This window comes from Passer domesticus, chromosome 13 (assembly GCF_036417665.1).
Source record: "Passer domesticus isolate bPasDom1 chromosome 13, bPasDom1.hap1, whole genome shotgun sequence".
Classification (NCBI taxonomy): Eukaryota; Metazoa; Chordata; class Aves; order Passeriformes; family Passeridae; genus Passer; species Passer domesticus.
In genome coordinates this window covers 3,324,681-3,338,522 of record NC_087486.1, presented here as the reverse complement: position 1 = coordinate 3,338,522, position 13,842 = coordinate 3,324,681, and the positions used below count along the sequence as shown (strand labels likewise).

General features: G+C 51.9%; 2 protein-coding genes across 6 annotated transcripts in view; one reads left to right on the top strand and one right to left on the bottom strand.

Moving 5' to 3' along the window:
• Positions 1 to 219: 219 nt before the first annotated feature.
• On the bottom strand, positions 220 to 1,910 carry LOC135280370 (basic proline-rich protein-like). The gene is made up of 2 exons (XM_064388190.1): positions 1,906 to 1,910; positions 220 to 1,816 (listed from the first exon to the last, which is right to left on the bottom strand). The coding sequence occupies exons 1-2, from the start codon at positions 1,908 to 1,910 to the stop codon at positions 220 to 222; spliced, it is 1,602 nt and encodes a 533-aa protein (XP_064244260.1).
• Positions 619 to 13,842, top strand: part of NSD1 (nuclear receptor binding SET domain protein 1) — a 60,982-nt gene continuing 47,758 nt past the window's right edge. The window contains exons 1-2 of one of the 5 annotated variants that reach the window (XM_064387873.1): positions 619 to 641; positions 1,927 to 2,579. In XM_064387873.1, the coding sequence (XP_064243943.1) occupies positions 1,947 to 2,579 (633 nt within the window). In that variant the 5' untranslated portion in view covers positions 619 to 641; positions 1,927 to 1,946. Of the gene's footprint in view, positions 642 to 771; positions 925 to 1,531; positions 1,720 to 1,926; positions 2,580 to 13,842 lie in introns of those variants that run through there. The other 4 variants (XM_064387871.1, XM_064387872.1, XM_064387875.1 and 1 more) reach the window with 4 other exon arrangements.

Below are 13,842 nucleotides of genomic sequence, written 5' to 3'. Positions count from 1 at the left end.
GGGTCGGGGACCTTGGCGAGGCTCCTGAGGAGCAGATGCTGGGGGAAATGGTTGCTCCATCACCAGCCACAGACAGAGCAGAGCGAGTGCTTGGGCACGACCGCAGGGGCACCGGGAGGCCAGGTGCCTTCAGTGGGGCTGCCAAGGTGTGCGGGCAGAGGAGGCAGGTCCTCAGTGCCCCGCTGAGGTGCCAACCCGCAGCCGCTCCACGACAGCCTTTCAGCGGGGAAACGCTGCGCCTGCGGGGCACCGAGGCCCGGGCAGCGGGCGCTCCCCGCCTGGGTGTGCGGAGCGGCTGCTCCGGGGCCCGGCCCGGCGGGGGGAGCGCGGCGCCAGCACGGCCGGGGGCTCCCGCACGGCCGGGACGTGGAGAGGGAGGGGGGGAAACAAAGGGCAGCGGCGGGCGGGGGGAGCGGGTCCGCCCGGGCAGCGCCGCGGCGAGCCCCGCGGCGGCACCCCGGGGGGCGGCAGCGCGGCCCTGCCCCCCGCGCGGCCCGGGCAGCACCGCCCCGGTGCCACATCCCCGCGCTGCCCCGGCTGCCCCCCGCCCCGAGCCTGCCCAGCCGTGCCGGTGCGGCGGCGGCGCGGCGCGGCGCCCGGACCCGTGCGGCTGGCGGCGGAGACCCCGGCCCGCAGCGGAGGTAGCGACGGAGCCGCCGCCCGCCGCGGGCCGGTTGCGGGGGGCGGCGGTGGCAGCCCGTCCCGGCGGAACGGGCGGGCGCGGGGCCGGTGCGCGCCGCTCGGCGGCGGGAGGGCGGGTGGGAGCGCGGCTGTCCGGGAGCGGCGGAGCCCGGCGAGGACAGCCAGGCCGCGGGCACCCGGCGCCGCTCCCCGGCGGGCGAGGCTCGGCAAGGCTCGCACGGCTCTGCACGGCTCTGCACGGCAGCCCCGCGGAGGGCGACGGCCCGGCCCGCCGGTGCGCGGGTGGGCGGCGGGGGAGCGCGGCGGGGGCGCCGGGCCGGCCCGCGGGGCGCGGCGGACAATGGCAGGGGGTAACCCGAGCCCGGCGGGGGCGGGCGGCGACCCGCGCCACCCGCCCCTCTGACCGCCCGCCCGCGGGCACCGGGGCCGGGAGCGGCGCCGAGCGCTGCACGGGGACCGGCGCCGCCCGGGTGCCCCGCCGGGGCGCAGGGCCCGGCCGACTCCATTTTGTTGGCGCTGCCGTTCGCAGGCCCGCGGCCTGCCCGGCGTGGGGTGGGGGGGAGCAGCGGCGGCGGGGGAGGCACTGCGGGGCCGCCCCGTCCCGTCCCTCCCGGTGCCCCCTGCCTGCGGTGGAGGTGCGGGCGGCGGCGCCGAGGCCGCGGTGCGGGGTGGGGGGATGCGGGGAGCGGGGCAGGCCGGGCCGGGCCGGGCCGGGCCGTGCCGGGGGGGGGCAGCACTGAGCGCCCCCTCCCCACTCCCCCTCCCGAGGTGGGGGTGGGGGGGCCCGTCGAGGGGGGGGTGCTCGTGCGGGGGGGGGGGTGGAAGGGGAGGGGGGGCCAGGCCCGCGCGGGCGCGCGCGCGCTGATTGGCCGCGGCCGCCGAGCCCCGGGAGCGGGGGCGCGCGGGGCGGGCGCGCGCCCCCGCGGGATGGCGGCGGCGGCGTCGGGCGCGCGCATGCGGGGGAGGGAGGAGGAGGGAGGCGGCGGAGCGGCGGCGGGGCCTGGCCGGGCCGGGTCGGCGCGTCTCCCCATCCGCCCGCTCCGGGGGCAGGCGCCGAGCCGCCCGCGGCACCCGCAGGTGAGCGGCGGCCCTGCGGCAGCGCTCAGGAGGGCCAGCGACCCCGGCGCCGGCCGTGCCGAGCCGAGCCGGGGTTGGCCGGGCCGCGGCCTGGGGCCTGTAATCCGGCGGTGGCGGAGCGGGGCCGGCGGAGCCCAGCGCGGCCCCCGGGTGCGGCTGCCATTTTGCGGTGCAGGCTGGGCTGACCCCATTGTGCTGTGCCCGCAGGTGGATGCCCGCCGCCCGGCATGGAGCAGGCCTGCGAAGTGAGCCGCCGCAGCTGCCTCGTCCCCTTCGGCACCTCGCTGTCGGCCGCCGAGCCCAAGGGCGGCCCCTTCGGCGAGGCCCGCGGCCCCGAGCCGCCCGCCATGCAGCTGGCGGCCGCCAAGCCCGGCTACGGCCAGGACCCGTCGTCCTGCTACATCCCGCTGCGCCGGCTGCAGGACTTGGCTTCCATGATCAACGCCGAGTACCTCGGCGGTGCCGCCGACGGCGCTGAGGCCCTGCCCGACCCCGGCTCGCCGGGCCCCCGCCTGCCCGCGGCGCAGGACCCTGCGGCCGAGGTGCCCCGCGGGGCCCGGGCCTTCCCCCTGCTCCTGCGGGACAGTGGAGAGGAGGCGCTGGAGGAGGAGGAGGAGGAGGGCGCCGAGACTCCGGAGGAGGAGGAGGAGGACGACGACTACGACGACGACGACTACGACTACGAGGAAGAGGAGGAGGAGGACGACGACGACGACGAGGAGGCGGCGACAGAGCCCGGCCCGCGGAGCCGCGGCCGCTCAGCTCCGCAGCGGGGCCCGGACAGCCGCCTGCAACCGGCCGAGTCCGTGCCGGACGGCGGCCCCGGGGAGCAGCCGGAGTCCTCGGCGGCCCTGCAACTCGTAAGCACCGTCGGGGCGCGGGCGGGGGGGCCGTGGCCGCTGCCATTTTGCGGTGCGGCAGGGCCGGGCCGCGCCGGCCGCGCTGCCTCCCTCGCCCCGGCACCCCGGAGGATGGGAGCCATCTTACCGAGCGAGGGGACCCTGCCGCGGCCAGCGCGGGCTGTCACCGCGCTCCCCGCGCACCTGTGTCCCGCCCGCGCTCCCCCCACCGCTTTTTCTCCCGTCAGGAATAAGAGGCATCATCCTTCTGCCCAGCGACTCGCTGCGGAGTTCGGTGGAGTTTTTCCCCCGTTGGAAGGGTTTTTTTTTGAGCGCAGTGCGGGTGATGGAGCGCTCCCATCTCCTGCCGCTCCGGCTGAACGCTGTCAGAGGCTCTTTGTCTGGCCAGGCCTGAGGTTGCCGAGCTGTGAGACCTTGGCGGTGGCCGGGGAGAGGCCGTGTCATGGCCTGACAGACCTCACGGGCAGCAACCCTCGCCTCTTATTCAGCCGGACTTTTTGTTTTGTTTTGTTTTAATTTCTCTCCACACTCAGAAATTGCTTTAATTATAATATAATTAATAAGAAACAGAACTGATGGAACTGTACTAGGAGTTCTGAAAGGAGATAGATGCATTTAGTAGTTTTTTGTGTAATTTGCTTTTGAATCCAAGTATACAATATGTTTCTCAGTGTAACCTTTTATTTGCAGCCATATATGTATATTTCCTGCAGTTTTCGGTTGTTTCGGGTTTTTCTTGTATATTTCTTTAGTATGTTTTTCCACCTCAAGGTTCCCTGTTGGAGGATACTCTGGACTTAAAGTATTGATGCAGGGTTTGAAGATTAGCTCCTTTGATAGGACTAATACCGAAACCATCTTGCTCTCTAATTTCAGTAGAGCCGCTGATGCCGGACAGCTCGTGCTGGTGCGGGCAGTGCTCGGGGGGCAGGACTGTGTTCCTTTGGGAACACTCAGTGTTCCTGCTGCCTGCTCTGGGAGGTGGGGAGCCCTTGCCACAGAGTGCCCGTGCAAGGGGCGATTTCAGGAAGATGCTGACAGCAGCTTAATTTGTTTGTGGAACAGTTTATACTCTTCAGCGTTCCTTGGGAAGAATCCCTCGGTCTCTGGTGGTGAGAGGCTGCTGTGGGGCTGAGGTTTGTGCATCTCTTCAGGTTTGTTTTGCAGAGGAAAGCGGGGATCTCTCGCAGACATGTGCTCGGTGATGCAGTTGTGGGAGGGTCTCACTTTGTAAACAGAAGCTCGCAGAGGTACTTTCACAACAGTTGCCTTTACAACCTGCTCCACAGAACTGCAGCTGGTAGAGTGACAGAACCGGAGCCTGTTATTTGAGTATGCAACGAGGGTTGACTTTTCAGTGAAACTGCCTTACCTGTGTGCTGTAGTTAGCCTTGCTCGGTTGTTCTGGTGACTTGAAAGCACAGCTGCATTAAAAAAATGCAAAGAAGAAAAGCATTTTTTAGGCAGCCTGGGGTCCTGCTTTCCCTAAGTCTTGCATTCTTTCTTCAGTGAGTAAATGCACGTTGTCTGAGTGGTCCTTCCTTTAGCCCCATTGCTTGTGGAATGGGAGAAGACAGGGCCAAGTGCCAAGTTACCTCAGAGGCAATTCAAATCTTTTAATGGTTGAACATGACATAGTAGCTGGAAATATCCAGGATTGCTCTTCAGGTCATGTATTCATTTAGGCATTTAATGCCAATCTCATCTTTGTTTGGTAACTGGGATAATTTTTTTTTTTTTTGGGAACTTGCTAAAACTTAAAAACCCACCCCAAAAAAAAGCATCATGAATCCCTGGGAGTTTTGCACAGCTGGGCTACTCTTCACAGCTATCAGCTTTATGCTGCTTGCTGATGGGTCTCCTCCACCTTACAGCATGGCTGTCTCAGAGCTTTTATTTTTGAAGCTCTTGGCTCTGAGTGTGCCACTGCTGCTCAAACTTCCTGTTTTGCCAAGAGGGAAGTGTGTGTGTGTATCTCCGATGTCTGTGTCTGCCCCTTGTAAGAATAGATGCTTACTTTGAAAAGGCAAATTTCTCAAATGTCAAGAGTGCTCGGAGCAGAAGGGCCAGAATTTGGTTTAGTCTTAAGTGAGATGCAAAGTCCAGCATTTAAGTAATGCCTCTAGGCAGGAGGGGTGGTGGCAGGTATTGTTTTGCATGGGGATTTGTTAATAGCCCTGGCACCCGCTGCTCTCAGACATTTCCCCAAACAGGGGAGGTTGCTCAGGTACCATTCAGTTGTAAAGAGAGATGTGCATATTCGAACTAAAACTATTTTAAGTATCACCTTAATCTTCCCTTAAGGGTGTCTGAAGTCTCCAGCAGCTCCTGACAGATTTTGTGTTGTGGAGAAGGAAATTACAGCATCAGTTCTCGGGTCTTGTTGTCCAGAGGTGGTGATACAGTAGCTGCTGGCAGCTGCTGGCTTGCTGCCTTGTGCACGTGTTGGGCTATGGCCATTTAAATTTAAATGGGAGGTTGTTCTTGGATATCTCTGTTATTTACCATCCCGATGTGAGTTTGTCTGTAGCGCTCTCCTGGCATTTCCACCTTGCAGAGGCCCTGGGCAGCATTATGTGAGTCCAGACTCCAGTGCTGGGCAGGGTGGGTACCACTGAAGGTCTGTGTGCCATGGATGTTGCTTGAATTTAGATGCTGAGGAATTGGAGCAAGGTGGAGTTGTTTCTTGCGGAACTGTCATGTGGAAAATTTGCTCTTCTCATGTAACTTTTGATGCCTTCATACTTCAGTTTGTTGGCTTGTTTGTTTTTAGTTACTATGCATGAAGTATGTTTAAAAAATTTGATTTGCAGAGTTGAGTGTTCGAGGAAGCAGAGAGTTCTTGGATTCAGGTACACCTGGGCCACTCCTGCTGTGTATACATTTTGCATTCTCAAGCTGTTTTCTCCATGGGACACTGATGGTTTCAGACATTAGGATGTGCAGAGGCTTGCATGAGGCTCAATGTTGCTTTTCATTATTACTTCCTTATTGTCCATTCCCACGATGCAGGAGTGTGATGTTCAGGCACTGACAGTGAGGAAGTGAGGTACAGGGAAATTTAGAGCCAGATGTTTTATCCCTAAGAATGGCTGCTTCCAGAGGCTGGGTGTGAGGAATGAGTGTGGCATGTGTGTAAGGCTCCTGGAAGGTTTTTGCCTTACCAGAATCACACTGTTTGCACCGTGTTAGAAGTACTGGAGGCCAGCAGAGTCCTCTCTAGAATTAATCCATTATGACCTTGAGTTGTGTTCTGATCTGCAGCTGTGGGAGGGTACTTTCATTATAAAGTGTTGGTGTTGCCTGTGTGAGAGTTACTCCCATGCTTGGTCTATTAACTGATGTGTCTGGTGCCATTTCTCTCTCTGCTAAAAATAAAATGAAGGAACTAAAGCCACGTGATCCTCACTACTCCTGTAAACATTTCTGAAAGAATCTCCTACTCTGGACTGTTGATCTGAGGTGTAACTAACCATTGATAACATTATATCCCTCCCTGAGATCCAGTAGATATGGCAGTGGTTTGTTTTAGCAGGGAACATAAATTTCCTTGGTCAGTTGACATCTTGCTGGTGAGGAGATGAATTCTGTTTGTCTGTCAGTGGTTCCTGGAAGCATCATCTCCTGCTCTGTGCATCTGGAGAGAACGGGGTCTTTGTGTGCTACTGTCCCCATGCCTCTGATCTGGCACACATCCCCCTTTGCCACTAGGATTTACACTGTTTGGAAGATGGTATTATTTCACAGAAAAGAGCCTGTAGCTGGATCTTGCCTTGCTGTGAGGCCTGATGGCACCCACCAGGCCTTGTACTGAAGGGCATTCCTGTTTCAAATGGCTCTAAACTTATCTATAAAGGACTCCAGCCATGGTGAGTGCCCAGAAGAATGGGGATTTCCACCGTCAGGGCCCTGTCCTTGCCCGTGTTATTGCTTGACCATAAATTTTTAAGGTCCTTGGTGACTTCATGCTTTCACGGTGTGATGATGCTGCATTGCCTCTTGGTCGTGGTGGAGGTGTTGAGTGGGGGGTGTTAGGAGCTGTCATAGCAGGACCTGCAGTGTGTGAGGGTGTGAGAGCAGCTCATTCTGAGGGTTTTGAACAGTCTGTAGGATCCAGAGCTCTCCTGCACAGCAGGTTGGATCCTGGAAGTGTTTTATCATAGCATTTGCCTGAGATTGCCCTTCCTCTCCTTGTTTCATTGTATTTGTTTTCTGATTGCTGATTAGGTGTGAAATATCTGTTTGTGTACATTGTTACAGGAAATGACTTGGTTTCTCTAGAAAATACCTGGTGTGCCGTGTGAAATTTGAATGATTGATGCCTTTGCGGTTCACGTTCTGAAGCTGAACTTGTCTGTTTGCAAATAGCAAAACCAGAGGTATTTTCTTTCAGATTGGACAGTTTAGAAAGTGATGTTATACTGGATGTAACGACAGAAACCTCTGTGTAATTTCTGCTTTCCAAATTTATAACTTACTTTTAAAACCTGAGCAGGAGAGAAGTTGTTCAAACAGTGTCCTGGTTAAGACACTGTTTGCAGTTTTACGTCTGGCAATAGGAGCAATTAAATTGGCTTTTGCAGGTGTTTTTTTGGGCTGGATGCTGCCTCTCAGACCCTGCTAAATGACCATACCTGCTGGTGATTTCTTTTGGAAGAGTATGTCTCCCACAACTTGAACCTTTTCTTCCTAATGAATCTTAGGTTGTTGAGGGTAGTGATTTAAGTTTAACTGTTACAACTCCTTCTCAAGCCTTGGTAAAATTAAAATCAATGGTAGTGGCTCAGTTTGATGCTACAGCAGTAAACTTCAGAGCAGCATATACTGCATGAAGTCATGGATTTGTTCATTGCCTCTTGTAATATAGCAGCTTCTTGTTGTACCTTATTAGACCCTTGTTCCCAGAACTGGGGTTAAAGTGTGTGATATGCAACAATTATTGTGTTTTGTAAAAAATTTCCCCAAGTTAACTGAACAAATCTGTAGCTCACTCAGGAGGTGAACTCTAAATATGGTCAACGAGCTACTTGAGCCCCAAGAAAAAAGCAGTGTTCTCTAAGATATAATTGAGATGATTTTCAAAATATATTTGTAACTCAGAAATTGGTGTTATGGATGATGGTCAATTTTCAGTACAGTTGCTTGGAATATACTTCTGCTTTTCTTGCCTGTGACTGACAGCTTATGTATAGTTATTTTGATTGCTTTTCAATTATTTGCTCTGGCATTTAGAAAGGCAAAGAGAATAGAAACATCGGAAAGAGAAATCAGGCAGGTAGTTGTCCTAGGGCTTAAAAAACTCAACAGTTTAGGTGAATGCCTCTTTTAATACCAAAAAAACTGTTTTATTCTGTCTGCACAGAGTCATCTGGTGAAGAGTGGTAGCACAAGGGAGTTTGTCATGGCTGCAGAGCTGTGCTTCCATGCTGAGGAAAACTGAGGTGGGAAGGTTGGAGCCCTGCTGGCTCAGTCCTGGGTAGGAGCACAGGCATTGCTTTGGCTGGTCTGAGTGGGTGCTCCTGACCCCAGTGCCAGGGAGAGGGGAAGATGCTGCCATGTGTTGGAGCAGGTGCCAGCTGAAGTGCTCTGTTCTTGTTATATTAGAAATCTGGTTCCAGTGTAGCAGTGATTAAATGTGTGACAGAGATAAAGATGGCCTGGGTGTGCATCCATCTCTTTTGTGTCCAAAAGCATTGATGGAGCCCCGAGGAATTTCAGCAGTGTGTCTTTCCTCTACTGAAGGATGGTAAAGCACTTGTTAAAATTGACATGCTGACTCTTTGTGGTTATCATTAAGATTTATCTCACACAATTCTTTGGAAAAATGGCAAAGAGAAGTTGGGAGAAAAGTCACCTTGTGTACCACTTCTTTCCCTCTCAAGGACAGGCTGGTCCTGGCTGGGTGCCTTCACTGCTGTCTCTAGCACAACCAGGGCAGAAGGGTTGTGCTAAGCTGTCCCAACTCATTGCCTGCACTGGTTGTAGGCTTGGCAGTGATGGAGCTGCACAATCCACAGGTGAATGAATGGCTTTTCCAGCAGCATTCCCTGCTGCCTCTGTGGGGCTGAGGTGCTGCTGGGGTTCTGGGTGAAGAGCAAGGCTGCAGGTGGAAGTGGCATCAGGCAGGGGAGTGTTTTGGGAGCACTGTTGGTGCCTGAATCACAGGGAAAGGGCAGCACATCTCTAGTCCTGGAGTCTTCCCCTGTGTTTTCCTATCCTTCTCCTCATGGAGTAGGCCACTGGGGTAGGAAGGGTTGGCAAGAAAAGCTTTGAGTGAGTTCTTGATAGGGAGCTTCTTCTGTTGGTCACATGCAGTAATTGGGACAGCCTTGCATGCTGCTGGAGATAGCACATCCCACTGCTGGCTTTTCAGGAAAAAACAGCTTTACAGTAAAATAATTGTACAATCAAATAGCAGAATAATTTGTTTTAACCTTCAGACACTCATCAGAAATAATTCACTTGGGACTCCTTTTATATTTTCAGGCATTGACTTTTGCATGTGAGACACCAGAAGTGTTGAGTTGGGTGGAGCAATTCAAGTGTTGCATCCAAGCCAGAGGATGGAATGCCTTTTGGTGTGGTATTCTTTAGGAAAAAGTGAACAGTGAATTTCCTGCCCAGTAGTATCTCAGCACACTGGAAACTGCCAGTTTCTTTTCCAGCTCCTGTATGGCCTGCAGTGCTGAGTGTGCAGGGAGGCTCTCACCCTCAGCCCTGCTTGAAGCTTCCACGTTCCACTTGTTTTGGAGGAGTGTGTTCATGACTTTTCCCTCCCATTGTTGGTGGAAAGATAGAAACCTGCTGTTGCCTCACCAGAAGGGTGAGGAGCAGAGTGTTTGTCACCCTTTTAATAGTTCCTCCCCTTGCCCTGATGTTAGTTTGTTGTTTGGTTTTCCCCAAGCACCTGCTCAGACTTCCTACTGTTCCTGCTGTTCTGGCTAATGTGGTGACTGCCCACAGATTTCTAAATAACAGCAGTAAAACGAGTCAGGTTCTTCTTGATTCTAGTTGGCAGTCCTCTCACAGTATGTTCACAATGTTTAGGAAGCTGGATTCATCACAGAAAGGTTTGGAAGCCTCTTGGAAACATAAGTTTGTAGTACCTGGTGCCTGAAGCATGAACCTTCCTCAGGTCATAGCTTTGAGTGTGGATATAAGAAGAAATAAAGAGAAATAAAAAATAAGCATAAGATAAATTTATTGCCCTCGTAGTGTTCAAAAATTCTGATTTAAATTTTAGTAGGAACTCAGAAAAAGCAGTCAAATTCAAACTTAATTTTATATGAATAGAAATTTTGTTTCTTTTGGAAAAATGGTAGTGTTGGGTAGGGGGACTTACATGCTGAATGCTTCCTCATTTTCAGGAGTTTATGGTTTTGTGTAAGAGGCATCTTTTTATTTGGACTAGCAAAGTGGGATTATCCCTTCCATTCCTGTGGGTAAATAAAAACTCCTGCAGAAAATGAGATTTGTAAGCCCCCCTTAAATGTTTGTTGCTTTTAAAGAATCCTATGGACTTAAATCCAAACAACATCAACAACCAAACCAAAGCAAGCAAAAAGCCAGTTAATTTTATTTAAATCAACCCAAACTCACACTTTATAGCTATTGAGGTTCTAGTATGGTATTCACTCTTTGCACTGTACATGTTGTTCTCTAGTTCTGCTTCATTCTGGTTACAGCTTAAGCTGTAATGAATAGAACATACATATATAAATTAGAATAGCCAAGTTTCATTTTGCACAGTTTGAGTGTGTTTTTCATTTCATGGATTTAGAAACTTCGTGTCTGAAAAATGAGTGCTGTGTTTATCCCATGTCTTGTTTGTGAGCAATTTGATAATACATAGTGGAGCACCAAAGTAAGGGGACAAATCTGATGACCTGGTTTCAGTTTGTGGGTTTTTTTGCTAGTTCTCTGACATAAGAAGATATTTGTGGGTAATTGTTCTTTGTGAGAATTTGCAAAGTTTTGGTAATGCCAGCAGTTCCTCACTTGCTGAAACAATTAGTGCTGATTAAAAGAGCCAGATTTAAAGAGAATGTGGTTTATCATTTAAAATGTGTGCAGATAAGCAAGTGTGAGAGTCTGTCCTCTGCTTGAGGCTCCTGGAAGTGAAGTCTTCTGTGTTTTAGTAGATTTCTGTCCACTGGGGATGGGTGAGATCACACCCTTTGTCTCCCACTTCCTCCTCCTGCCTCCCTCAAACCTTGCTGTCAGGTGCATTTCTGGTAGCTGGGATGCTGAAGTGCCAAAGCTTTCTCTTCCACTGCTCTTCCATCCGATCCCTAAGGAAAACTGCCTCCACTGAGTGAAACAGGGATGCTGTTACCCAGTTATCTTGGAGAGTGAAACTTTGTGTTCTCTCGTCAGTACATTTGTTATTTAATATCTGTATGTGGATGACTCCTGAACTTGATAGAAATGCTTCTGGATGTAGGAATGACTCAAAGTAGTCCAATCTGCTCCCTTAATTTTAACCTTTCAGGGTGGTTCATATGTACATATGAACCCTGAAAAACTTCAGTACCCTGGAAGTTGTGGTAAAAGCTGGCCAAAGACAACAAATACCTGCAAGCATGTTGATAAGAGAAGTTTGGTCTCTGTCATAATCTCTGCTGTAATTTTTGCTAGTGAATATTTGATTACTGAGTATTTAACACTTCTGGATGATAATGATCCCAGATAAGTGGTGGTGTACTTTCTCAGACATGAATGTAGGTCAGACGTCTGTTTGCTTTTTGCTGCAGTGCTGAAAAGACTGGAGCAGTTGGGACGAAGAGCATGTCCCCAGGTCCCCAGCAGCCCAGGCTGCCCATGGGCTTCCAGCAGGCTTCTCCAGCTGCTCTGCTTGATTTGAAGCTTGCCATAAAGTGCCACTGTGATTATTACTCTGGTTTCTTCAGATATGCCATTGCGTGCCGTGGTGTGGGTGGGGGTTTTGTCCATATGGACTCCAGTTGGGCCTGCCCCTTTCCCTGTGCAGGGATTGATTCCTCTAAGTTCTGTCCCCGGGTGTGCAGGGTCAGCATTGCAGCCTCTCTGTAAAGGCTTAATGCTCCTGTGCTTGGTAAGGGTACTTTGTGTGGAGGAAATTTTGGAGATCTCTGCTTGCTTAGTTTCAAGTATTTCTTAAGCTTGGGTTTTTTTCAATTGATTTGCTTTTGATTTCAGAAAATGTTCTTTAAAACATGAATCTTTGCTAATGAGAATTATTATTTCTGGCTTCCATCACAAGCAGCTACTAATTTTGCTTTGTTGCTGTTCTTAGTCTCCTCCTTTTTACCTTTCCATGCAGCATTCCCAAACAAAGGTTATTTCCCAATTCCTCTCTTTCCTTCTCTGTGTCTGTTCATTTCTCAGTGCACAAGCATTGGGCCTGAGTGAAGTAATGAGCCATGGATCACTCAGACTTCTTTCCATTCTCCCTTCATTAAGAGCAGTACAGAGGTAGGAGCTGACCTTTTAACTGTCTGTCAGCAGCAGTCACTGGATGGGAATTGCATCCATTGCTGCCTCCTTTCTATGCCCAGAGTTAAAGGATCCCCTGGGACAGGAGCTGTATGGACAGCTCAGTGCTGAGGTTAAAACTGCTCTGCTTTGTCTTAAACTCTGCTAACTCAGTGAGGTTGTGCTGTAGCTGGAGGGAAGTTCCATCTCCTGAAGACTCTTGGGGCGGCTTTAGCAATGCCCTTCCAGGCTTGTTCTGGGAGTATTTTAATAGGAAGAGCTTGCTCCAGTTGCTGCCCCTCCTTTGTGAGGGCAGAGGGTGAATAACCTGTTCTGCTGAAATGGCAGGAGCTGGGAGTGGCCTGTCCTAGGCACAGGACACCTGTGACACCATCTGTGGGGTTGGTTGTGTTAGTGGATAGCTTCTTTATAGAATCACAGAATAGTGTGGGTTCAAAGGGGCCCTAAAGACAGTGTAGTTCCAATGCCCTGCCATGGGCAGAGAACATTCTGGTAGATGAGATTGCTCAGAGTTCCATCCAACCTGACCTTGAACACTTCCAAGGATCCAGGGGCAGCCACAGCATCTCTGGGCTGCCTGTACCAGTCCTCACTACCTTTACAGGGAAGAATTTCTTCCTCACATTTTATCTAAACCTACTCACAGATTATGGCCATTCCCCCTTGTCCTGTCACTGTGTCATTGTAAGAAGTCCCTCTGCAGCAGACTGTCAGGCCCAGGCTATCCAGGCACCTTCCAATGTCATCTTTCCCTCAAGTTCTTTTTGGTAGGGTTTATTTCTGGTAAAAAAGCTTTTGATATTGAGCCCGTTCAGCCGTGTCTGGCATTAGTGGCTCATAGAAATTAGATGGACTTCTTATAATTTCATCCTGTTAGGAAAAAATTAATGATCACCAAACTTAAAGGAATAAAAGGTGGTGGTGGGGACAGGCTGTGGACTGATCCTCAGCAAGATTCCAGTTCTAACTGATAAGAAGTAGGTATTGGGAACAACTTTATCCTGGTCATAGGTGGAATGCAGGGAGAAGCATGTGAGTTGCTGGCCTGGGAATGAGAAGGTTTGAAGAGAACACTGGAAGTTTATGGGGCAGAGTTGTTGCTGTTTGTGCCCCTGGCAGTGATGTTTGGGCCGGCTCATGTGTGGGGTGTGACTTACCTGCAGCTACAGTGTGGTGAGATCTGCTCGGGAGATATCCCTGTCCCATGCTGCTGCTGCAGGCCCTGGGCAGGTATCTGCTGTACACTCAGAGGAAAAGGTTATTAGTGTCATTGTTTACACTGCATTGGTTAATTACCCTTTGGATGTGGCCTCCTCCTTTTATTTTCATCCTTGGCTTTGATTCTGTTCAGTTTGTGCCTGAAACAGGCTTGGCACAATCTTCCTCTGTTATTTTTGGGGGATCAGTGGCTTCTTTCTTGCTTTTCTTTATCATCCTTATACACAGTCTCTTTTGCTGCCCCAGCAAAACATGTTCTGTCCCTGGCTTCATTGAGTAACATTGTTTATAATTAAGTCAGGAATAAACTGCAATAGGGCTTTCTTGGCCAAGTATTTCCACGATGGCTTTCCAAAGCAGGTCTGAATTGGAAGTGTGCAGGGCTACAATGGCTGCAGATCAGTGCTTGATCTCTGGACAGATGTCTCTTTGGCTATATGAAATGGCAGATTTGAAATTGCCTGTAGCAGCAGACATATCTCTGCTCATTTGTGTGCAGTTCAGTCTTGCTGTGGCTCTGCCAAGGTGGTCACATCCCTGGTCACGCTGTTGTGGCACGTGGGGTGTCTGC